The sequence below is a fragment of the Urocitellus parryii genome, chromosome 4, assembly GCF_045843805.1.
Source record: "Urocitellus parryii isolate mUroPar1 chromosome 4, mUroPar1.hap1, whole genome shotgun sequence".
Lineage (NCBI taxonomy): Eukaryota > Metazoa > Chordata > Mammalia > Rodentia > Sciuridae > Urocitellus > Urocitellus parryii.
In genome coordinates this window covers 141,333,091-141,359,599 of record NC_135534.1, presented here as the reverse complement: position 1 = coordinate 141,359,599, position 26,509 = coordinate 141,333,091, and the positions used below count along the sequence as shown (strand labels likewise).

Sequence of the window (26,509 nt, the reverse complement as noted above, 5' to 3'; positions counted from 1 at the left end):
ATTCTCTTTTCTTAACATTGATACATTTGAAGTTTTACTTTACTAAATATATATGTAATATTTATATTTTCATAATCTCGGATCCTCTTTTGAGACCATATTTTAAAGTAATGGTTTTCAGCTGATGGCTTTTTTTTTTAATCCCATAGGGGATGTTTGGCGATGTCTAGAAATATTTTGATTGTCATACTTGGAGGAAAAGTGCTATAAGCATCTGGTAGGTAGAGGCCAGGGATGCTGCTAAACATGCTACATGTCAGAGACAGCACCTTACGATAAAGACTTACCCTGCCCAAAATGCTGATATTGCTGAGGTTGAAAGTCTCTGCTATACAGCCAATGCTAGTTAGCACGCAGGACCACACAAAAAGCACCTCATCTAGACATTTGAGTCATCTCAGCCTCAGATTTAGATTATCTTGTTGCTGACTCAAAGGATTGCTCTGTAGCTGGTTATCAAAAAAGCTAAAAATACAGATGCACTCTCCTTTGTCTTTGCACAGTTCCACTGTCTCTGGGGAGAATCAGAGATGACATGGGCCACAAGCTCACCTTAAAATATCATTGAGAAGTAGAAGTGGAAAACCAGCAGTTCAGTCCTTTCTACCATATCAGGAGGCCTCTTCAGGAACCCAAGGTTTTGTAGGCATGGTTTGTGGGGTGTACATACTGAATAATCTTTGCCATGACTATTGGTTGCTCTGATAGTTTTTGCCTCTTTTGCTTGTTTGTTGTTTATTGGATCTGACCAAGAAAATTTGGTTGCTGGCAATACCAGATTGGGAGTAGCTATGTGCATATGCTACCCATGCCTAGTCACACCACTTCCACACTGTGCTTAAGTCTTATTTACTAAATGTAAACCCCCACCCCCGAAGAAACAAACAAAAAGCACAAAAACCCAGGATTGGCACCTAAAATAGGCAACTCTGACCTAGTCTTCATCCATCCAGAACAGGAAAGTGTTTTGAAAGTGGACATCTACTTTCTACTAGATTGAATTCATACTCACCTCACCTCTATTTCTATTGGTTCTCACTTTTATCATTTCCTTAAGTTTTTTGAAGAGAAGACATTTAGCCTGTGGAACCTGCCCAACAAACACCACAGATCTTGCAAAACTATTGGAAAAGCAAGGTCATAGAGCTTCCTTTCCTGCAATGTGTGCTACGTATGACTCAGAGAAAGCCACTCAGGTGCCTGAGACGTGAATTTGGTTCCTGTGGCCATCTACTAGGAAGCAGGAAAGGAAAGATACTTACAGTGTAGAACCAGAACTTCACAATGGGTGCATTGTAGAATTCATAGATTTTTCTGCCCAGGGGGATTAACCGGTGCCTGCTCTGAACTTCCTCTTCATCTTTCTTCCTGGATGACTCCCCATTGTTTCGTCCCAACATTGCCTACAGAGGGAGAGAATGGAACCCATCATGGCAGGGCTCTGCAGAGCATAAACTCTGACTCGCTTATTTTATACTTCAGAGCTCATTAAACAGAAGAATCTGAGTGCCGCACCCCCCCAGCAATTTAAAGTTCATGCCTTCCCTAGGTATGTGATTGCACTCTTGTACAATCTATATATTTCCTTTGTTTGGGATGGAAGGTCTTGGGAAAACTCTTGACTATTTTCTTGTACCCTGAACCCTCTGGAAGAGGCAGGCAATGGAAGACACACAGCGTTCTGAGAGGGAGAAAGATTGTAGCGGAGAAGGCCACATTGGAGGAATTTGTGCCCCCACCCTGACCTTATATATTGTGAGACAGGCTACCTCTGGGTTCAGATTCTCTCTCCACCTTCACTGATGACTTTTAAGTCAAAGGTAAATTGAACCAGAGTCCCTACTTGACCCAAAGATCATGAGCCCTCAAGAGGTGAGTTACCTGAAGCACCTGAAGTTGTTAGGGCCATCTCCTCAAACCGTAGGCATGTGCCTTGGTTCTCTGATTCAGTCCTGGTAAAATCTGAGCTACAGCTGGCATTAGTGATATGACAAGTCCTGGGCATGCTGACTTTCTTTGCAGCCAGGCAACAACAGGAGGACCCTAGTCAGCCTCAGCTTGCAGAGGTCTTTATCTCCAAGCTGTTGGAGATCTTCCCAAAGGATCCATGATTCCCTTCTCATTCATAACAACAGCAACAGCATCAAGAATATTGTATTTTTAATCTCATACTCAGTTTCTCATTTATTTATTGTTATTATTTTATTTTATTTTTTTTTTTTTTTGCAGTGCTGGGATTTGAACCCAAGGCCTCAAGCATACCAGGCAAGTGCTCTACCACTAAGCTACATTCCCAGCCCTGAGACTTAATTTTTTTTAATGTAAAACAGGGGTAATAAGAGCCCCTGATATAGGGTTGGTCTACCAATAAGTTAGCACCTGGCACATAATAGATGCTCAGTAACTTAGCTAGTTAAGTAACATGAGACCTTGGCTACTCTTCACTGAAATTATCTAGTTGGGATTTTGCACACAAAAAAGTATGTTATTAGAATGTATAGCAGTACAGTTTTCTGACTTTACTTCTTCAATATTGTTCTAAGATAAGGTTAGTTTCATGCTGTTGGGAAATGAGATTTTTTATTAAATGTAAAAATGGGGTAAGATATTATAACTGATGAGGACTAACAAGGATTTGGGACAAGACAGAGTACTGGGCATAAGAATTTCAAGTTGAGCAATCTAATTACAGCAATAATTTAAGTTTGTCTCGAACTTGAGACTAGAAGTAACTACTACATGATTCTGTTTTCAAATAACCTAACCTAAAATATGCAAATATTAGTTTCAACTACTTCAGTCACTGTCTCAAATAACCACTTCTCTCAAATATGTGATGATCACAAATGATTTCTCTCTAATCAATTGAATTTCTGGGAAGGTAACTTCCATCTCTTTGTAGACACTCTGGCTAGAAAAGGACCTTGAGTTAATTAAAAGATCAAATTTTCCTCCACGGTCTGTCTAGGTGTTTAATGTCAGTGAGCTGAGTCAGTCTTCATGATGGATAACACCAGACCCCCATAGAATTCTCTAAGTATTGACCACTGATCTCAAGAAACTCTGAAGGTACGTGGTATTTGTCCTTCTACAATTTATAATTTATGTAACATAATTAACCTGCTTCTGTTCTGCTTATGTCTATGTTTGACAATGCAATGCCTTCTGGAGACATAATGAGATAGAAGTAAAGGTAGATTGGAGATCTTTAGGCATCTTGGAGAGGAGGCAGCTGGGGCTTATCTCCAGGGACACTGGATTTCCCAACGTAGCCATCTCTGGGACTGTGGACATGTTGGTACTTTATCAGGCAAAGTTCAAGGTGGAGACACTTACAAGGCCATGTGGGTCAAACACAAAGAAAACAAAGTAACCAGTTTTGCCTTTATGATTCAAATGCCAATTTAAAAAAGCCTGCTCTTTTAGAGCATTTTTGCCCTTTCCTCAATTCTGGCCTCAGCAGCTTCACTTGCCGATTTGGTTTATTTTTCTTTTCCCTATTGTCAAATGTTTCCTTTGACATCCCCTAAAGCAGAATTTAAGGGTCAAATTCAAATACACTGTACATTGTGGATTTTAAATCTCTGCTGCCTGAACACAGGTGTTAATGTAGAAAAAAATCCTTTGACGTGAACTAAAGATCCTGAACGACTAAACATTCTGAAATGGAGTGAACCAAGGCGAATGTTTTGGGTTATAGTTTTGGCAGGACAAAGGATGTCCCATTACAAGAGGAGATATGTTAGTTTAACACAGAAGCTCAAATGTCAATCCTGTGAAAGAAGGGGCGCTATCATCAAGCTGCACCCTCAGTCCTGCCTGGGGTGAGCCTGCTGATGGGAGCCCCAGCAGGGACAGAGTTTGCCATTAGGGTCTGAGCTTGCTGTCCTCAAGTCTATCCTGACTTCCTTTCCTTCTCCCTGGGGAGAACAAGCCCAGGCAGCCAGGCCATCCCGTGTCTCCTACGCAGGTTCTCAGTACACAGCACGGGAGGCTGTTCTCAGTCTAGAGATACATCCTTTTTTGTGGCTTCCTGCAGGATCAGATCCTCAAAGCTCTAGCCTGAGCAGGGGAAGCTCCTCCCTTTGCTTTCTTCCTGGAGATCCAACCAGGCACAAGGCTGAGTCAGCTCCTGGCTGACTTCCTAGGATGTGTGTCTACATCAAGGTCACCTCACACTTGACTTAGGAAGCCTGCGTGTTGCTTTTGAATTCTCTCTACTATGTGTTCACCCAAAGTAGCTGAAATGAGGAAGAAATTCTCTTTCTTCCCTGAATCAAAAAAGGGACCAGTGGAGTCTGTTTGCCTGGGTTCTAATCCCAGATTTGCAACTGGGTAAACTTGGGCAGTTTGATCTCTCTGAGTCCCATCTTCCTCATCTGTAAAATGGGGTTAATAAAAACAGTGCTTATTTGTGGATCCAGTGTGAGGATTCCATGAAGAAGTGTACAAAGAATGCTTAGTGTGCATTTGTGAGCATTTACCAACCTTTGTGGTGTGTCAGCTGCCAGTCTAAGCATTTTACATGAATATGTTTTAGACCACACAGCTTCCTGTGGGACACATAAAGTTCTTATGCCCACAATAGAAATGATGAAAGTGCTAAAAATCATACAGCAAGAGGTGATGCGGAGGATTCTGACTCTAGAGAACACACTCTTTACTCCCCTGCTGAGCTGCCCAAGAAGAATTCAGCATCATCCCTACCCATGTCACTGCTAATGATTACAATATCATTTCCTATCCATCGGTGGGTTTTAGAAGACAAAATTATGGTAAGATAATTTCAGGGAAGACCATCTGTATTCCTATAGAGGTGAGCAGAGGCCTATGTGGATTTTTGTAAAAATCCTGCAACTGAAACAAAAGTTGGTGTTTGAGTTAGGGATCATGTCTGCAATCAGAGGTTGAGAAGGGGCCCACTGAAGGAAATGTTCTTTGTCTGGAGGAAGAACAATCCTCAGTGGTCCCACCAGGATGATAATGCATAGGCCTTTTGTCACCTGAGCAAAACCAATTTTCGTTTTCTCCTCTCACGGTTCCTTCTGGGTGATTATGGCAGCCATCGCTGGTGGAGTGGTGAGGGGGGAGAGGCATATCCAGAAAGTCCTAGGGAGTGGTTGCTTGATGTTTCCTGAGCTATGAAGCCTTGTATGTCCCTTTAATAGCATGGGATATTTTTAGTCTTTGGCAAGGAGCCAGTGACAGTCACGCTGCTCAGGCGGGGGCTGTGGGAAGCCATCCCATGCGCAGCTGCCCGTTCCCTCTGCAGAACAAAGCACCCATGTTCTATAATTACACTGGGGAGAGCTAATAAAAGCTTTCCATACAAACCTCAAAATTCAATTAGTGCTGTATTTGTGAGCCTGACCCTCAAGATAGACAAGGGCTCAGCTTCTGATCAGCAGAAGGGTTCCAGCTCTGTGAAGCTGGCTGCTCCCAAATCATGGTTCTCCTTTCTTGTTTTCTGCGCTAAGACTGCTACATCATCTCCTTGTTTATAAACCTTTGCTGGCCTGGGAAATTGAAGGTGCCTTGCTCTGAATTTTATTGGGTTTTCCTGCTCCACTGGACTGATGGACTTCACATAGAATTGAACCAAACAAGCAGTCATGTTATTTGTGCATAAAGAGGCATTTTTATAATACCCTGGTCTCAATTCTTAATTGGCAGCACCCATGACTAACTTGAAGATGGGGACAGCTATCTGACCTTAAGAACTATTGAACCTTATCAGTGCATTTGGTATTCTCCTCAGGGAAAATCACTGTGTATATATATGCACACACACAAGTTATTATATATATATATATATTTCATTTTTTTCCCTTACAGTCAGTTCCATGTCCTCTTCATCTTTTTCCTTTGTGGGTTTCTCTGGTTCTTCTGGCTCCTTCTCTTGGAGATGAATTTCTTGTGCCTGAGTCATATAGGGCATGTCATCTTTGTTCTTGAACTCCAAGCTGAGAATTGAAGGAGGAAGTAGAATTCCCAGAATTACCTAAAGTAATAATAATGATAATAATAATAATCACATTTAAAGGATTAAGATTAGGTGGTTGCTTAGAATCAGAGGGCCTGGGGTGTGTCTGTGTTTGGGTACGTGTGCATGTGCACTTTGCACAGGTGTTGTATGCCCTGTGTGTGGACCTGAACACCTGAATATCTGAAGCACATTGATGTGAAAAAGGTCACTTTGTCCCATTGGAGAAATATTCTGCATAGTATCTAAGTCTAATTTTTGAAGAAACAAAGGGTCGGGAAAAATGAAGCTCAAGGCACAAGACAGGGACAGACCAGGACTGAATGGCCACGGGGACTGGAGAGCAGTCAGAGAGAAGGAAGGAATGGTGATGACCCTGGATTCTGGGTGCCTGGCAGGTCTGGTCTCAGGTGGCATGCTGCTGTTCTTGGCCTTCAGAGGACATGACACATTGTCCTTGGAGCTAAGAACTGACTCTGCTGCCCCCTGAGGTCAGGCTCAGCAGTCACTAATAATGCAGCTAGGGAAATGTTCATGGAAACTTCTGTGACTCTGGGTCAAGAGCCCATGGGAAGGGAGGAATGGGACAGGGACTGCTGGCTTAGTAAATGGTGGGCAAAGGACACAAAGTCACAGGTGTGCAGGATGAGTAAATCCCAGGATCTAATGAGGACCACAGTTTTAATATCACATTGTACACCGAAAATTTGCTAAGAAAGAAGATTTAGGAGTTCTGATCACAATAAAAAAAAAGGCTAACTATACAAGATGATGGATTTGTTAATTTGCTTAACTATAAGAACTATTTCACTATGTATATCAAAACATCATGTTATATACTTTGAAAATAAAAAGAAACTCATTATAATGAATTAAAACAAAAACCAAAAGCAAACAACAAAACTGTATTTTCTTTTGATCTTCCACCTCCCGTTTTGTCTTTTTTCTTTTTCAGTTTAATGTTTTCTTTGAAAAACATTGAAAATTAAAAAAGTCCTACTTACCAACCTACTTCTCATTAAAACAACAAAAAATTCCTAATAAGGTCCATTCAACTTCAGAAGTAACCACTGCATATAGTTTACTCTGTTCTTGTTTTTTTTTAAAAATGAATTTATATTGCAATAACTCTGCGCACATACATTTTGTAAAAGGGACTCAGGTTATACAGACTGGTCTGTAAATTGTTTTTCTTCATATAATAATAAATTAGAGAGTTGAGAATGTAGCAGAGTGGCATAGTATGTGTGTAAGGCTCTGACTTCAATCCCCAACACCAAAAAAAGAAAAAAAAAAAGCTCAGAATCATGTAGCAATGCCTTGATATATAAATCTGCCACATATTTATTTCAGTTTAAAAAATTTCTCTTAGGAGATGGTGGTGCACACCTGTAATTCCATCCAGTTAGGAGGCTGAGGAAGGAGGATCTCAAGTTTGAGATCAGCATAGGCAACCTAGTGAGACCTTGTTTCAAAATTTAAAAAAAGATGGGGATGTAGTTCAGTGGTAAAATTCCCCCGAATTCAATCCCCAATACTACCACATCCACACACACCCACAAAAGGCCTCAAGCACATTTGGTAAGATTCAATGTCTCTACTACATGATGTAAAGGACTTAGGGGGAAAGGGAGAGGTTAGGCTTCAACCGTGGAGAAGGATTACCTAGATGAGGACTCCTGATATAGCCCGGCTTGTGTCAGAGCAAATGTGTCCCCTGTGGAACCTGTGTGACCACTGCCTTTGGATCTTCTGAAAAACATCAATGTCTAGGCGCTATCTCAAGAGATGCTGTTCAGAAGGACTAGGGGAGACCCTTGCCTTTATATGAAATTCAAAACACTCTCCAGGAGATTCTGGTGAACAGCTGGGTTTTAGTAGCAGTCTCTTGAGATAAAGGAATGCCTAATCCCACCACAGATTTGGCTTGGAGAACCACAACCAACCCTCGGGCCCTGGTAGCCCACAGGGCCTCCTTGGGCGCGCTGACCTTGAGGCCTGAGTTCTTGCGCATGCGCAGCCGACCCATCCACATGTCAGTGAGCAGCATCTGGCTGCACGTGTGCGCAATGAAGTCACGGTGCTTGGCAGCCACAGCCAGCTGCAGGCATGTGGCGTTGCTCCAGTTCTTCAATTCGTACGTCAACAGTTTCATGGCCAGTTGCTCATCCTGCTTGTAGGATTGGTCCAAGAGCTCCACAGCCAGCTGGCCAAAGTCCCTGAAAGAGAGAATGTACAAAGGAGCCTCAGGCCAGCTTGGAGACTTACATGACAAAAGTGGGGATGGACCTGTTATGGTTTAGATGTGAGGTGTCCGCCAAAAGCTTATGGGTGAGACAGTGCAAGAATTTTCAGAGGTGAAATGATTAGCTTATGAGAGCTGAAACCTGATTGGTGAATTAATCCGCTGATATGGATTAACCTGGTGGTAACTATAAACAAGTAATGGGTGGCTGGAGGAAGTAGTCACGAGACATGCCGTTTGAGGTTTATATTTTGTTCCTTGGTGAGTAAGGATCTCTCTCTGGTTCCTGATTGCCATATCCTGAGTTGCTTTCCTCTAACACTCCTTCTACCATGATGTTCTGCTGGTCCTCAGGCCCGCAGTGATGGAGTTGGCTGACCATGGACTGACCCTCTGAAACCCTGAGCCAAAATCAACTTCTCTTCCTCTACTTTGTTCTTGCCAGGTCTTTTGGTCACAGCAATGAAAAAGCTAACTAAAACAGATCCACTGGCCTGCCACAAAATGTGGCAATGGCTTCATGTGAGGTCTCGTCTGTTCATAAATTCATCCAGACAACATCCCTTAAGCATCCAGCACCATGTCTAGAGCTGAGGATGGAAGTCCAACAAGACATGATCCCCACACTCGAGCCCCAAATCCAAGGCATATTTATGGGGGAGGCTGTCCAAACAATTAGAATGCAATGTGTCTTCTTCAATGTGGCCGACCCTCAAGTTCAAGTCCCAGCCTTGCCAACCACAACTTATCCAAGTGATCTTGGATAAGTTCCCTAAATTCTGAATCTCACTGTCTTCAGCTCAACAAAGTGCATAACAATAGGACCTACCTCTTGGGAAAGCTGAGAGGATGACATGAAATCTGTGCATTGGTATGTGTATCACTGTGTACCCTCTGTGTGTACCCTCTGTGTGCACCACTGGGGTGATACTGCCTCCCTTTAATGTTATGTGTTGCTCAGACCTTGGAGTCTTTGGAGACAACCTTCCCATGTTTCCCCCGACCTCCCTGTTTGCTGGGTTGGCCAACCTGGAGTTGTGGTTCAGCTCCTGGGAAATGTCGTCCACCATGTCATTTTCGGAGGCCTCGTGAGCCATGGCTTTGCAGAGTTTACAGGCCACCAGGGCCTTGGCCATGGCCTCCTCTCCATGCTGCCAGAAGAACAGGGCCATCTTCTGCCTTTTCATGAGGACAGCCCACACCATCAGCTCATGGAAAGGGAAAGGGAAGTGGTTGATCTCAGGGTCATCCAAGTCGATGTCCACCTCTTCCTCACGTTTCTTGGTTGTCTTTCTTCCTCGCCTCAGGGGAATATCATCCTGTAATTTTAGATAAAAACAGAGAGGCTGAGTTAAAAATGAATCAGTTCATTTATTAGTTCATTTAATAGTTATTGTATATCTTCTACTAGCTCAGCTCTGAGATCAATACTGAAAGGCAGCAGGCCAGGTTTTATCCTAAAAGAACTCACAATCTCATTTATGGTTAATTTTAAAATAAGTTCTGCTTATTTTATGATAAGCATAGTCCCATGGGAACATGTCAATTTTATACTTTAAAGAATTAATTTTAATAGGTATTTTTTCTTATTCTATTTACTTCTGTCCACTTTTTCTTCTATTAGTAAGTTTTGAACCTCATGATAGACAGCACTCCCCTTTTTGTTGAAAGGACAAGGATATCCTATACTTGTGTTTGCAGAAATGAAAATAACCATTTTAACAAAAGATGGGAAACATAGCATGTCTCTCATTTCTGCCTATCTACGGATGCATCTGTGAAGTAGTTCAGGCTGTTGGATCTGTTGTCATTTGCAAACACCCATGAACGGATTTTGCTTATGGGAATTTGTATGCTTCCTTGGTTTTCAAGTTAGTATTTCAAATAGGACTTATTTCTTTATTTTTGTTTGCAATGCTAACATAACCTCATGGTGGTATTTTCAAAGCCACTGGGAACTGCCCCCATGACACTTAGAAACTTCATTTCCTTATTCTAGAAAGATATGTTAAGCGCTAGCACTGTATTTTTTAAAAAAATGTGTAATAAAGATAATAATTGACACTAATAATTTGAACAAATATTTACCTCCATTCCCAGAAGTTTCAAGGCTTTGGGCTGTTAAAAAGAAATGTCAGCACAGTTAGGTCTTTCTTTCACAGAAGTAAGAAAAGAATCCTACTATATCATAAACAAGTAATCAATAACTCTAGTGCACCATGTAGCATTTATTTTATTTCTCTGAATAAAACAACACAAAGGGAACTAAATTCATAGAATTTATAAAAGAATTAGAGATTTAATGATTTTGGTGACTCACAGAAAATTAGGAAACTGAAGAGATGTGATCGTCCACAGGTAAAGCCTAAAGGTTTATAGTATCTTTTGTGAACCAAGATCTCTTTCACTTTCCTATAATCATTCTTCTTGGGGAGAATGTCATGATTCCCAGTACTTGTATGAGTGTTTTTTTTTTCCCCCAAATTTATACGCTGAAATTCTAACCCCAGGGTGATGGCATTGGAGTAGGGATTTTGGGAAGGTCAAGAGAGAAGGGCCCTCCTGAATAAGGTTGGTGTCCTTATAAAAGAGGCCCAGGGGAACTCATTCGCCCTTCCATCATGTGAGGACACACAAGAAGGTGCCATCTGTGAACCAGAAAGCAAGCCCTCACTAGACACTGAATTTGTTGGTGCCTTGATCTTGAACGTCTGGCTTCCAGAACTGTGAGTGGTAGATTTACGTTCATAAGACACCTAGTTTGCGGTATTTTGTTACAGTAGCTTGAACTCAGACGAGCAATGAAACAACCAAACAGATCAAATCCCACACACATCTCCAACCTCTGAAATACCTCTATTAGTTGGAGATGTATCAGATATCATTCATAAATACATGTTTTGGTGCTTCCTGCTGGCCATCTCCCTGTGCTGCTGCACAGTAGAGAGGGTGAGAGGGCATGTATGGAGGGTGGCAGGAGGCCCTCAAGGCACTGATAGTGTCAGCATCTGGAAATGTACACAATAGGCACAGACTGCAGACAGCAGAGAAGGCCACTTGGCACATCTCTGATTTATATTTAACAAAGGGAGATACCAAAATACCTTCGGGGTCAGAATCACAAATTCTGTGGTTCTAAGAAGTACAGAATGGTTGGGTGCCATCTTGGAAGTTATCTGAGTAGATTGGAAGGTCCCAGCCCTCACAGGTCCTTCAAATTTTACGTGACTATTCAGTGGGAATAGCTGGAACCTTGTGTCTGTCTGTCTGTCTCTCTCTCTCTGTCTCTCTCTGTCTCTCTCTCTCTCTCTTTCAGCTTCTGAGATGACCACCAATTTATAATCTGTGCTATTATTTTTTCTTGTTTATGCTTTTTGGTATCTTCAGAGTTCCCCACTAGTCCCACAATACTTTTGTAGTCAGAATAAAGCTTTGTTAAAAGTAAGAATCAATAAAATTTTTAAAAAATACAAAAATAAAATGAAAAAAAAATTAAAAATAGAAGAAAACAAAAGAAAGAGAAAAATGATGTCCACTACCAGCTAGGGCAGCAGCTTTCAAAATGTCAATCATGGGTCACGAGGGGCCCCGAGACCCTTTCAGAGGGTGCAAGAAGTCCAGTCTATGTTCATAATAATACTGAGTTTGGATATTGTGTCTACACTAGCTTAGATGGCACAAAGCTGTCTCGGGAGTAAAACGGCTTGGTGCCTTAGCAAGAGTAAAAACTGTGAAGCTGGTAAGAGCAAAGGCCTGTAATCCCAGTGACTCCAGAGGCTAAAGCAGGAGGATTGCAAGTTTGAGGCCAGCCTTATTAACTTAGTGAGACTGTCTCAATACATAACCCCCCCTGAAGATGTAGCTCAGAGGTAGAGCAACCCAGGTCCAATCCTCAGTCCAATCAATCAATCAATCAATCAATAAAAATTAAGGTAGTGATACCAAACTTCACTTGGATGACCCTGAGATCAACCACTTCCCTTTCCCTTTCCATTGGATTACGCTGATAGGCACTTGGAGAAAACAAAAGCAAGTAAACAAAACCCTAATTTCCCTTAAACATGCTCTTGAAGCCCTCAATGATGACCATGTTTGTTTAATCTCTGACTGTGTGTGCTATTACCATCCCCTGGGATAAATCGGGAAGCCTGACCCAGAAACATCTGTGCTACCTATGATCTAGATGGCTGTTCTGAGGTAAAGCACTTTGGCATTCTCTGGATTAAGTCACAGCCCCTTTGTTTACATAGAATATCGCTTTTCCTTGAAGGGAAGACTGGCAAACAAGACTGGGGCAGACAGACTGGACATTGGGCAGGCATTTTTGGAATGACCCAAGTGAGGTTGTCACTTCAAGGAAAACAACTGATAGTATTTGTTGCCAAATTAATTTTTTTTAAAACAGTTTGGATGGAAGAGGGAAGAAGAGGAGGAGCAGTTACCACCTTCTCAACAGGCCTCCCCTATGGAGATCAAGAAGCCGCACCCTGAATCTCTCCCAACCTACTACCGCGCCACCTAGGTACGGCTGGAACTCACCCTCTTGGGGCCGAAGAGGTTGTGGTAGAGGGTCCTGAAGCGCTTGCGCGTGTAGTTGCAGCGGTAAGCTCCGCCCATCAGGTACTCGATCACCAGGCCGATGTCAATCAGGCTGATCCTGTAGTCTGGGGGCAGGTTCCCCTGTCAGACAAGAAAGAAAGAAACAAACAAATCCAAAAGACAGCGTGGTTTGCTAGGGATTCTATTGCACGTGTTCGGTAACTATTTTAGAGTAAAATATAATGAAAAAAGAAACATGAATGTATTATTATGCTGGTTAATTAATTCACCTTAAAATAGATCCAACCGAAACCTGGATATTCTCGCTTGGAAAGAAGACATAAGTTAAATAAGAAGATGCAGTAATCGTCGGCAATAACAGAAAATCAAAATATTTATTCAAGTCTTCAGCTGGGGAGAAAAAAACACCAGTGTAGCAGAAAGAAACACAGGCTAGACATGGCAAATGCTGTCATTCCCAGCCACCAGGAGTAGGGTCCCCCACGTTCCCCAGCCCCCTCTCTGTTTCTGACCCAGGCCTGTCACCACCCTCTAACAGATGATTTATCTTCTTCCCACTCACTAAAGGAAGACTCCGCCCAGAGGATGAGGGTCATTATCAGGGCCTGCATGGGGTAGGACCTGCTTAGAGCCCAGGTATCCTTTAAAATCTCTATTAACCAATTTTTTTTTAATGGGCAATTTTTCATAAAAGAACAGTGTGTAGGGAGGGGAATAGGAATTTCAGGATCGAGTTGTATATGAAGAACCCTTGTATTTAAAGAGAAGTGGGGAGGAATAGAAGAAGAAATTTTATCAATGGAATATTTTCCCAGAATCAAGGAGATTTTCCACCTTTTCCTTCAAAGAGAGTAGCCTTTCTCAGGGACCTGGAGTTATGGTGTATCTTTTTATTTTATTTAATTTATTTATTTATTTTTGAGATGCTGGAGATTGAACCCAGGCCTTCACACCTGGTATGTCTCTTAGATGTGAGCCAAAAATAGATGCAAAACAGAAAAGCTTTCCTTGTCTACTCATTGTTGCTTTCTACTTCCAAAGGGGGTTTCTAGGGTCTAAGGAAAATCCTTGTTCTGTTAAGTCAAGGAAGAGGTAGTTCTGTGCACTGTGAATTTCAGGGGCACCACTGATCAGCCTGAACAGCTGTGTCCTTCATGCAGGAGGGCATTGGGTACCAGGAGTGGTGGGGACAGTACCATTGGGGGAAGGCTGGTGTGCAAGTCCTTAGATTTCAGAGGCAGGAATCTTTGGGTACATTTTTTCTTTAATGGATGACCCACCCAGGATGTCACATGAGATTTCTGTCATTTTGAGAAGAACCTCCTAATCTACACTGGATTTTCCAACTTTAGTGGTATCAGAATCACCTGGGGAGTGATGACAGTACAAAGGCTCGGGCCTTGTCCTATTACTTCATCCAAGTACTGGGTCCCTGTGTGCCTCATTAGCTCCTCTGGGTGATTCTGATGCACACCAAAGCTTGTGAAGCCACTTCTCTACTAAATGAGTTTCAGGGAGGCAATAGAAGCATGCACAGCAGAACAGGGACATTCAAGTACAACATGGGGAACACTGTCAGTGGGAAATTCACCTAATTTTTTTTTTGCTGAGCTGAATATAGGTTTCAGTTACCCTTGCTCAGCTTTCCTTTGGCCAACCACATCCCTTCCAAGGTTTTGGGATTCAGAGTTAGAGGTGACCCACTGGACCTACTCTTAAAAGCTTGAGCTTTAGATATTTCTTAAATGTTTAAAATCTTTATATTCCCAGTGCCCCCTTCTGAATTTCTTTTAATCTTCCTCCTGAATTTCTTTTAATCTACATATTTTCAGTGCTTTTTTAAGTCTTTGTGGTATGGTAGGCACTTAGAAGTTTTTTTTTTTATAAATTAATAAAATAGTGAAATTAATTGATGTGGGTGGGATCAAGGTTGGGTTTGGGCTTTTCGTATGATAGTGTCATACACTATATGGTCGCAGTCTGTTAGTCTCTGCCGCTTGGGATAGCCCTCTTTCGTAGGGACATTTGATTTGAAATACATGTGTATCCCTATACATAAATTCAATAGCAGTTCTCAGTGTGGTAGGAATGAAGGGAAAGCCCTGGGAGCACCAGCCTCAGGTGTGTGATCTCACTGGGGCTCTTTAGACTTCCTTGCTGTCCCTAGATATAGCTCCCACCTCCATCCACTGGGTTCTTCCTCTTCCTGGGTTTGAGGATCTAATGCAAGACACACAGGCAGGATTGTGAAGGGCACTGTGTATAAAGTGGAAGCACCTTGGCCCAGGGAGGTCCAGTGTGAGACCCATGGCATTATTTGAATGGTTCCTTCACAAAAATGATCTCTGTGGTCCTCCCCACACTCCTCAGAAATTCGTTCCCCTTTGAAGATGATTTAATCAATCTAACTAGTTAGGCTGTCCTCAGGCTACTAACAAAACCCAATTGTGTGACTTTGTTATGCAAAGTATGGCAAAAACTATTCAAAAGGGAACACAGAAAGTTTTTAAGATAGTGACTTTTTATGTATTGCCCTTTCCATAAAAATTTGAGTTTTAAAATATAATGAGGCCACAGTTTCTGTAGCCTCCAGCTCTACTGGATATGAGGCAAGGCTGTTATTTAAAGAGTAGAAGATTCCAGGAGCCAGGCCATGCCTGGGTCAGTCTATTCGCATGCACATTTGGCTCTGATGAGATGACCTTCCAAGGATGCCCACCATCTGTTATTTTCCTTGGCATTGGGAGGAGTGGGATAAAGCACACTGGCTTTCAGTCAGCTGTCCTGGGCTTCTCTGTCCCCCTCATGAACCAGCAACTTTCCCTCAGGGTCTTTTCCCAGAAACAGGGGCTAAACACCATGCTGCTTTGCTTATGTTCCAGATTTTGGGAAAGTCCCCCAAAGAATTTATTGTGATGCTATTGAAAAGCAATCAGAGCAAGTCTATGAACTTGTGCCTACTTTTCTTTCTTTCTATATTGTGGTGCTGGAAATTAAACCCAGGGCCTTGCACATATAAGTCATGTGCTCTACCATTGAACTACATTCCCAGATCTCCTACTTTTCATGTTATAAGAATTTTCTAAATTTAAAAGCTGGGTAATAGTGAGCCTGACACCTAGGTGTTTTGTTTTGGGAAACCTACATGTGAGCATGAACTTGAATTCTAAGACTGAGACACCAATATTGCCTGAAGACCAATAACTGCATGGCAATATTTATGCATTTTAAGTGTCTTTACTACTAGATATTGCCAATAAAGTGGTAATAGTAGTAAAATTCAAAGTAAATAAAAAATTAAGGGCAAATACAATACTTTTACGCAATGATTTTTATTAATAGAGTTTTTAGTGGCATATACTGCCAAGGAAGGTGCTAAGATATTCTCATGAAAGGTTGATTATTGTAGCAGGATTTCTGTGTAGTCAGATCTGAAGCAGGAGAAAGGACTCTGATTATTTGGGTGTGGCTCTGAGTGAAGGTGACAGGAACTGGCTTGCATTCTGTTTGGTCACAAGGGGGCGATGTTCACCTACCAGAAGCCTACCAGGACTCCAGGCTCGCCAACAATTAACGAATGGCCTGCTCTGTTCTGTGTGGTAAGGTGACATGAAGGAGTCCAGAGTATGCACAGGATTAGAGGAGAAGGACAGGGTCAGATGTTCTTGTTGAAGTGATATCCGGAGGAGGGAAAGGTTCCTTTAGCAAGGCATGGGTTTGAACTCTGCCTGCAAGGCTGATGACTGGTGGAAACAGAGAAGTTGAGGGAAATCAGCTTTCTATTTCTTATTGGAAGAGTGGAAACCCTTTTGGGAAGAAGAAACAAATTTGACAAAATGAATAAAATTGGGTACAATTTAGATGTCCTGGGATTACTGTGTCCTGGGTGGACTCTAAAGGGGATGGCATGATGTGGTGCTGGGCTGGTGGCCTGGATCACCTGTCACCTGTAGATGTCTCACATGATGCTTTTGCATGGCTTCTCCTAGGACGGCCCTGCTGGGAAGTGGGGAACTTTCTGGGTCCTCTAGCAGAGGACAGCCAGAGGCCAGAGACATGGCTACCAAGTGCAAACAGTACAAGGCTGGGCTGTGGTCTTGGCTCTGTCCTCTTGTGCCAATGGACTCATTACTTTCTTTCTCTGTACTTCAGTTTATGCTCTGAAAATAGGTGATTTGGACAGAGTTATTTCTAAGGCCATGCCTATGTCTGAGAGTGCAGTTTTAGGATCAGTACCTGGCAGCTGCTCTTATTTCTATACTGCCAGGCCATTGGGCAAAGACACCTGTCCAGAGCTTTCAGGGTTCATGTAGCTTCCAGTTGTCCCCTGAAATTCAGTTAGTGGGAACTGGGGGCTCAGAATCAGGAATGGTAAAGGCTCAGACAGGGATGGGCTGTGTTTATCATATCCATCTCCTTTGGAGAAAGCAGAGGAGGTGAGCAACCTCTCACATGCCAACAGATAATGTCCCAAAACCTTGTGGAGGAGTCTTCCTTTGCTCAGGGCCTTTTCAAACTGGAATTTTCTTAGCTTCCTTCATACTGCAATAATACGAATTCTGCCTGCTGTTTCTGTTACCCTCCCCCACCCTTTTGATTATATCTTATTTAAAATTTTTTTTTTCATGGAGCTGAGGATTGAACCCAGGTACTTGCACATGCTAGGCAAGTGCTCCACAACAGAGCCTGTCCCCAGACCTCCCTACCCTTTTGATCATGACTGGTCATTGGCAGAGTCTGGAAAATGATTTTCCATTTCCTGCCTTAACATCACGTGGTAGGTCACGTGGCTTGCTGGAGCGTCTGGGCATGTGGGAAGGTACAGTCTGGTAACTTAAAGATGTTGCCTTCTTTTTTCAGACTGTGGACGACTAGTCTGAAGGCAAGTTTTAACCCATGCCATGTTTAACGATATCTTAGTTAAAGAATAGTTCGAGTTCACTTATTAGACCTGCTTTTCAAAATGAACTGTTTTTTTCAGAGGTCACCTCTTGATATTGCTATCAGGTTTCAGCTATTTGATTTTAGCTATTTAAGGACATTCATTTTTCTTTGAAACTCACAGCAACCCTTCCAAACGAGATTGTTTCCTTCTGTTGTGTGAAAAGTATAAGATGATTGCTAGTTTTTCGCTTTGCCAATGGTGAGTGAGGAAGACTGTTCTGGGATAGTTTTTATAATAAGGAAAAATACATTGAATTCCTTTGAGTTATTACCAGGTAATTTGATTTGAGCTCTGGGAAAGAGAGGACATTATTCCACTGTTTGGTAGATTAACAAGGTAATAGACTTAACAGTCAATCTCTTAAAAAATAGGAATACTTTAGCAAATATGCCTGAATATAAGGCAGGTTTATGAAAATGTCCTTTCCTCACCCCAAGTGTCAGAAACACCTTTGCATTCTGCTAAGTTCTGGGTCTTACTTCCCATGTAAATGAACTTATCACAATTTCACCACTACTTCTGTATAGTAGTCAAATGTCACCCTCCTTTGGTGGGGAGGGAGAGTTTAGGTAACCTGAAATATTAGCACATTTAGTTTAAGAAAGAAAAACTACTATTTGAAAACATACAGAGGCACAAATTAAGCAGACATTTACTAAAATAGCAGGTTATATTTCACAGAAAAGCAGACACACTTAGGCCACTCTGGTTTCAAAGGAGAGCACTGGTACATTAATGGATTTATGCATGAATACAGTTGAGTAAACTGGATTGACTTATATCAATTAAAATTTCTGATGCGGAACAGCAACTCCTTTTCTCATTGTTCTAGATTGCTCCCTTGATATAAATAATTTGAGATCTTGAAAACAGTTTGGGAGCAATTCTGCACATCTAATTTTTTTTTTTTTTGGTCTCAAAGAATACAAAGACAAGTTGGATTTGGAGATGTCACATTGGGTGACTTTCGATGGTCTCATCATTCCTAAATGCACTTCCTGGGTTTATAGTCATTATTTACATTAAACTTAAAGACACATTATCAAATGCTTTGTTTAAAGTCCAGAGCTGTGTTTTCTAACTCATGAGCAGCATTTTGTACTGGAGTTTATAAATTCCTGGTTCATTTTGTCATAGATGAAACATGTCTATATATATATTTCCCCTGCTATTGTAAAGAGTGAACAAGCTGCTTATTATCATATTCTCCAATTTTGAAAATTGAGTAAACTTCCCAAGACTTCCTTAGCATTTTAAGCCCCGTTTTTGTAGCTCTCAGTATCTTTTCGGCCTACATTGCTGGAAATAGTCTGGAACCGTGTGAGAAGGTTGTGCACCAATGTGAATTTTCTCTTGTCACTTGTTTTGAAAACACAAAACAGAAAGCCGCAGTGCAGCTCCCTTCATTCATGCAACATCAACCGCAGGTGCTTCTGGCTCCTTCCACTACTGTGACTATTTCTTCTGGCTCCTCCAGAGTCAGACACTCACCTTGACCACAGAAATCACTTGAGGCTGCGTTTCCTGCCCCGACTCCTTCCAAGGGAAGAAACTAAACAAGGACTTACTCTGCCCTGTTCCCCTCAACCCCCCATCAGCAGTCCTTTTCCCTGGTGGAAGGATACATTATTCTTAGTTGTTCAGTCCCCTTCTGGATGTTTTTTCTTTTTTAAAGCCATTTCTTTCCAGTTACTAAATTAGTAAGTAAAGGACATGCTTATGTAACTATCTTCTTGTGCCAATACTTGGCTCACACTTAAAAAAAAAAACTCTTAGCTAAAACTCCTTCCTTCTAAATTCTTATCATTCAGTTCTTTCTTTTCTTTTTCGGTACCAGGGGTTGAACCCAGGAGCGCTTAACCACTGAGTCACATCAACAGCTCTATTAATATTTTATTTACAGACAGGGTCTGGCTAAGTTGCTGAGGCTGGCTGTGAACTCAGGATCCTCCTGCCCTAGCTTACCCAGCCCTTGGGATAATGGGTGGGCGCCACCACGCTGGGCTCCATTGTGTTCTTTCTTGTTAGTATATATATTATTTTTGATGCATATTTTTAGCCAAGAAGCTAAACAAAACAAACAAAAAGAAATAAAAAGAAAAGAAAAACCCAAAGATATTTTATAGGCTTCTAATAATATAGGCGATGTGAGCAAATACAAGAGGCAGCTCGAGGGATTTCAGAAAAGAGAAAATGATCTTGCAGAGCAGAGTCCTATGGAGAAGAGAAGCTAATAACAGGGATTTTTATCATCTGTAGTCAGTAAGATGTAACTGCATAAATCCCATTGAAAAATCAGGCAAGACATTTGCTGCTGGGAGGGTGGTGGTGGAAGTGGATTAGCAACTTGTTTGAAGGCTGGGTTGACCAATACCTGGGACCCAAGGACAGAGGCATGGCCGCCTCTTCAGAAAACCCCACCGACTAGTCTGAGGTGAAGGGATTATGCTTTGTATGTTATTTTAGAAAACCTCAAAACATTTTATTGAACGTGAGCATCAAAGAGCTTGGAAGAATAAATTGAATGAGGACACTTCTGAGTTTAGCTTCCAGGCGGTTTTCAGCCTGGATCCATTAAATGAAACCGTAAGTGTTGAAGGAAAGAGAGATGGGTTTGCATCTGCTTCGCTTGTTTTGAAAGAGCTACAGGTTTGCTCACTGACACATATGCAAATCCTTCATTAAGGTACCCTGGAGATGGGAGAAAAGTTTACAAGGGCCAAAAAAAAATAAAAAATAAAAATAAAAAGGAGGTTTTTGTTTTTATATCCTTCACTTATTACTATCAAAGATCTAGTGGGTTCAAATAGATGGGTTTTAAACAGCCCCAGGGACTTTGCTTGACCTTTTGAAAAAACAATTTAAAAGTTGCTTCAGAGCACCTATAGGTCAGTTCTCGCCAATGACTTCCTATAATATGAAAAAAACTGTACTCCATTTTCAAACTTCATTTTGTAGCTTTCTCTAAGTATGTTCTGTGGACTTTGGTGAAGAATTGCTACAAAGGAATGATAGTGGGCATACGTATGCATGTGTACATGTGTGTGTATATGAGATGGGTAAGGTGCCATCATCTTTATTGTCCTTTGGAGTTAAGGGTTCAGAACCCAAGCTGACCCTGAAGGCAATTCTGTAGGGCAAAGGAATGAGACCTTTGCTAGGATTCAGCATAACCTTCCTATGACTTATTTTCATCTTAAAATGGAGATACTGCCTGGTAATAAGAAAATAATAATAATTCTACTTCATAAAACTGTTGTGCAGATTAAATGTGTTAAGATGCATGGGAAGCTTACAAAAACACTGGGCCTAATCATCACTCCATCGTAGCTCTTATTATTTCATTATTAATTAAAGATCGGGGCTCTAATCCTAGTACAGACATGATCACCCAATGCAGTTATCATCTCCTTGTTTCCTCATCTGTAATATGTGAATAATTCTACATGACCTATATCTGCCAGATTTTTTCTTGTGATACTGGGGATTGGATCCAGGGGTGTTTTACCCACTCAGCTTACATTCCCAACCCTATTTATTTATTTTGAGACTTGACAAAAATCTTTCTAAGTTGCTGAGGCTGGCCTTGAACTAGTGAGCCCTCATGCATCAGCCTCCCAGGTTACTGGAATTACAGGTGTGTGCCACCTGGCCTGGCTTACACTAGCTTCACCCCCTCATCCCCCATCAAATGAGATGATTGGTGTGACAACATGTTCTGAAAACCATTAAGTGATAGAAGAATGCCACATATATATTTGTTTTGGTGCCTGTTTTTTGGAGCTGTTCTTGTTGGTATGCTGGACGTGGCACTGTATCAGGAGCTAGTAAATGGAGACACTCCTGTGGTCAGTTCGCTCCCCAGGTAGTGAGGGGGTATATGGAAAAGTACAGGGAACGGCATAAATCCACCTGGCACAGGGAAAGCCTAGAGTTCCACTATTCAGAAGCGTTATGTCCAAGGTAAAGCATCTAAAACCATGGCGACTGGAGGTTAAACCACAGCTGCATCATCAGCAGAGGTGTCAGTTAGACAGACGCACGCGCACACCGTTCTGGATGGGAGTCAGGCAGGCACAGGAACACTCTGGCAGCTCATGCAAAACGGTCGCTTTCTAATCACAGGAAGCGGTCAAGACAGGGCCTCCGACCTGGGGTCGAGAGGATTCTTACCTTTTTGACATCCCTGACCAAGTGGTACAATGTGTTTGAGGGCCCATGTCTCTGAAAACAATAAAGAAGAATCAAACAGTTTTGCTAGTCAGGGGCTCTAACTGGCAAGGCAAGAAGGTTCTGGAAGGAAGGGTTCTGACGGGTGGAGGGCAGTTTGTTACGATGGACCTTGTTTTAGTTGCTCAGTTTTGTTTGTCTTTTCTAAAGAAACACAAGCAGAATTTGGGATTGGATTGTCGCAAGAAAAGGTGTTGGAGATCCTAGGTTCAAAGTTTCTAAGGCACGTTGTCAATTCTGTAGACAGCTGGGCCCAGACGTCATCGAAGGAGTTAGTTTTGCAGCAGGGAAAAACATAAGGGCCAATTTACCAGTTGGAAAAATACCTGGGCACATTGTCATTGAGACTTCTTTATTTTTTATAATGAATTAGAAAATTATCTCAAAAAGGGGTTGGCAAATATTTTCTGTGAAATGCCAGGTAGAACATATTTGACGCTTTGTGGACTAGACAGTCTTTATCAAATCAGTTTAACTATTATTGTACTGTGAAAGCAGCTATAGACTTTGTTGTTGTTGTTTATTTTCTTCTTCTTCTTGTTTTTTTTTTTTTTTTTTTTTTGGTAGTACTGGGGATGGAACCCAAGGCCTTGTACATGCTAAGTAAGGGCTCTACCACTAAGCTTCATCCTCAGCCCTTCTGTTGTTTTTATATAAACAAGCAAGTTTAGCTGTGTTTCAATAAAACTTTATTCATGGACACAGAAATAAAATTCCCTATAGTTTAAATATGTTATAGAATATCCTTCTTCTGACTGCTTCAACCATGTAAAAAAATGTATAAAAGTCATTATTAGGGGCTAGGGTTGTGGCTCAGCAGTAGAGAGAGACCCTGGGTTCGATCCTCAGCACCACATATAAAACAAAGGTTTTGTGTCCAACTACAACATATATGTATATATTGTATATATTCATTATTAGCTTACAGGGTGTGCAGAAAAAGGCTGTGGGCTGGATCTGAACTTTGGTGATAGTTTGCTGATATCTGACTTAAAGGAAAAGCCACAGGCTGGGGAAAAGAGAGAGTTGGTGAAAAGATGTATTTGTATTTGAGGTAAGAATAAAGTGAAGTGAGTTTCTATTCTCTTGTCTCAGAAACAGGAATGCTAGATAAAGTAGAGGATGCCTAATTAAGTTTGAATTTCAGATAAATGCTGAACAGTTTTTAACATAAGTATGTCCCATGAAATATTTGGGATATATAGGTGGTCCTTCATATCTGTGAGTTTTACATTCATGGATTCCACCAATTGTAAAATAAAAATATTTGGAAAAAAACTATGTGTTGAACATAAAAATACCTTTTTCTTGCCATTCTTCACTAACCAATACAGTAAAATAACTACTTACACAGAATTAGTATTGTATTAGGTACTACAAGAGATCTAGAAAATAATTTAAAGTCTATTGGAGGGGAGGAAGAGAATCACAGGCATGTTGGGGACTCCTGGAACCAATTCCAGGCAGAAACAGAGGGACAACTCTACTTACACTGAAAACACTCTTTATTGTTTATCAGAAATTTAAATTTAACTAGGTGTTCTGTATTTTGATGTGCTAAATGTGGCAATTTTCTTGTAGGATCTAAAATTGTAATGTTAAATCCTTAAGCAAATGTGTTGTAACACATTTAAGTACTGAAGCAATTCCTGTGTACTGCTTCAATCCTTGTCCATTCATGTGGACACAGAACCTGCTAGACCCTTGATTTCAGAATTTCAGCCTCCAGAATGGTGAGAAGTAAATGTCTTTTTTTTTTAATAAATTACCTGATCTTGGGTATTCTGTTATAGCAGCACAAATAGACTAAGACAGTCTCAATTTCCTTATCTATAAAACAGTGAAATTGACTCTAAAACCAAACCAAACCAAAACAATAACAAAAAAAAAGCAAAAAAAAAAAAAAACTTCTTTTGAGGTAACTCCTAACAAGAGGTATTTTACATCTAATACCACTGTTGTGGGAAAAGAAAGAACTTCATAGCTCTGAAGTTTACAAAATGACACAGGTACTTAAGTGGCCTCCTTTGATGCTTAGAGCTAAATCATTCCTCTTCTGCCAACTGTCACAAATGCCCTCTGGATTTCAGAATAAACTGTGTTCCAATTTCCACAGCCTTGTTTTGTCTAAAAACATGAGAACGGTCCCTTCAAATGATGACCTAACCTTCTGCCTTGGATGCTGACAACTGAGCAGTTAAAACAAGTGGAGTCTTGGTGACTTGGTGTTTGTTGTCTACAAAGGTCTAAGGGAGTATTGTGAAGAATGATGCATGCATTTAGGGGAGGAAGAGAATCACAGGCATGTTGGGGGCAGGAGAAGGTAAGCAAAAAAAAAAAACAAAGAAAATAACAAGTGCCTTAGCTTGGCCCTACCGTATTGTACAATTCCTCTAGTCTGGAGATGGTGAGAAAACGGTGCATGCTTACTCCATTCTCTATGAGTAATTTCACAAAATCCACTCTGTCCAAAACTAAGGCATCCAACATGGCTTGTTCCAGAGACCCCACCTGCAAATCAAGTCACTGAGTTAGTCTGCCCCGGGGTCTATGGATGCGGTTCCTTGGCATTTGCCTGAAAAGCTTAAAAATGGATGGCTTGACATCTGGTAAATCTTCAGGACATCCAAGAACATGCTAGAGAGACTGTTCCCAGTTCCACCTTTGGGACAACCTTTGTGTTCGGGGGGCCTGCCTTTGGAAATAGAAGTCAAGGATTTTAAGGTCCAAAAGCTATTTCTTCCCTGAACCATTTTTTTTCCTGAATCCTGAGAAGGTGCAAGAGTTTATGGGGCTTTTTCCCCTTGCCATTTTCTGACCAAATTTCTGCAATGCCCGAGAAGAGCCAAAGTAAGTATTTTACTGTCTTTTTTTTTTTTTTTTTTTTAACCTTCCCTGGGCTCTGAATTAGACTCCACGCTGACTTGAGAAGATGAGCCCAAGGATACAGACCAAAGGGCCTAAATAGATACAGGAGGTGTAGAAATGGGTAAGACAGAGGCAAGCTGGTGTCACCCAACTAAAAAAAAAAAAAAAAAAAAAGAGCAACCTAATATTTGGTTTGCCACTGGCTAGGATTCTAGGATTTCTTTTTTTCTTTTTTTCTTTTTTTTGGTGCTGGGAATCAAACCTAGGGCCTTATGAATGCTAAGCAAGCACTTTACCACTTAGCTTCAACTCCTAGCCAAGATTTTTATTTAATTCCTTTCATAAAAATTTCCCAGTGTCCAGATTCCTTGACAAGTATTTCCATGCTAGCAATTCACTAGCTTTACATGAAGACAACTGCTAAGCTCAGCCAAAGGCTGTTGAGGAAAAGGAAGGGTTAAGAGAAACCTGCCCATGAGTGGTAGGATTCCAGGCACAGAAATGAAATTTTGGGCTGTTGGGTTACCTCCTGTGGATGCATGTGTATACCACCCAATGGGCAATTTCGCAAATTTTTATTTTTGGTAGAGTCAATTGAGGGAAACAAACCAAGAACAGTTATATAAAGCTTCGGTTCTTTGTGTTGTTCTTTGGGAGCAGGGAGGACCTGTGCTCAGTCACCAGGACCAGATGGCACCTGCATGCGGGAGGCTTCTAATTCTGCATCCTGAGGCATGACCCAGCCGCAGACCAACAGGGGGCACCTCCACTTGGAAGCAGCAACCTCTTCCTTTTGCCCGCCTCACAGACAATCAGAAACAAACTAATTCCAGCTTTATACAACTTTGTGTTATATGTCTCTTTAAACACACGCTAAAAGATATTATCTACAGCTCTCAAAGGCCACTCAGGGATGGAAATGTGTGACTATTAGGTGATGTGTTTAGTTATAACTTCCACCAGGTGGCAGCATTTCCTCAAATATGAGAAGAGGCGCCCCGGCCAGGTACTCCTGCGCAAAGCAAGATCTCATCCTAAAAAAAAAAAGGCAGTAGTTTACTGAGCCACTCTCAAAAGCTCCTTAAACAAATACCCTTGCCCAGGCAAGTGGGCTTTTGGGGGGTGACGATGTATACTCTACCGGCCACTGTTGCCCATAAATAAAGATCTGGCTTCGAGCGATGTCCACTCTGTTCCAGGCTAAAGCTAAACTCAGTTGGTCTGGGGCCGAGGCATTGGCACCTGTGTGTAGACAAATGGGAGAAAAGAATGGGAGAGAGAAAACACGGATCAGTATTGTAAAGAGAAGACGCACTCTTTCGCTCTGCCACCGACCCCCTCCTCCTGAAGAGCAGGCTCAGATATGCAGCAGGGTTTCTCGAACTTGGCACCATTGAATTTGGGGGAGGATAATTCTTTGTCATGGAGCTGTCCTAGATATTGCAAATTATTGATTAGCATTCCTGAACTCAATCTCCTGGGTTCTAGTTAGCACTTTTCACCCCTCTCCCCATTTTCCCAGTAATGACAAACAAGATTGCCAAGTGGCCCCAAAGTATGGAGGCAAACAAAAGCAGCCTACTGAGAACCCCTGCACTACAGCCTGGCAGCTCAGAGGGTCCCCGGGACAGCAGCATCACTGCTAGAAATGCAAACCTCAGGCCCTCTCCAGACCCGC

General features: G+C 41.6%; 1 protein-coding gene across 22 annotated transcripts in view; it reads right to left on the bottom strand.

Moving 5' to 3' along the window:
- Positions 1-26,509, bottom strand: part of Trpm3 (transient receptor potential cation channel subfamily M member 3) — an 814,506-nt gene that overhangs the window by 69,811 nt on the left and 718,186 nt on the right. For 5 of the 22 annotated variants that reach the window (XM_026389224.2, XM_026389242.2, XM_026389215.2 and 2 more), the window contains 10 exons: positions 25,973-26,073; positions 24,340-24,474; positions 21,907-21,957; positions 13,058-13,093; positions 12,768-12,908; positions 10,317-10,346; positions 9,258-9,547; positions 7,974-8,202; positions 5,834-6,001; positions 1,263-1,403 (listed from right to left, as the gene is read on the bottom strand). In XM_026389224.2, coding sequence (XP_026245009.2) covers positions 1,263-1,403; positions 5,834-6,001; positions 7,974-8,202; positions 9,258-9,547; positions 10,317-10,346; positions 12,768-12,908; positions 13,058-13,093; positions 21,907-21,957; positions 24,340-24,474; positions 25,973-26,073 — 1,322 coding nt within the window. The remainder of the gene's footprint in view (positions 1-1,262; positions 1,404-5,833; positions 6,002-7,973; positions 8,203-9,257; positions 9,548-10,316; positions 10,347-12,767; positions 12,909-13,057; positions 13,094-21,906; positions 21,958-24,339; positions 24,475-25,972; positions 26,074-26,509) is intronic. The other 17 variants (XM_026389223.2, XM_026389228.2, XM_026389217.2 and 14 more) reach the window with 8 other exon arrangements.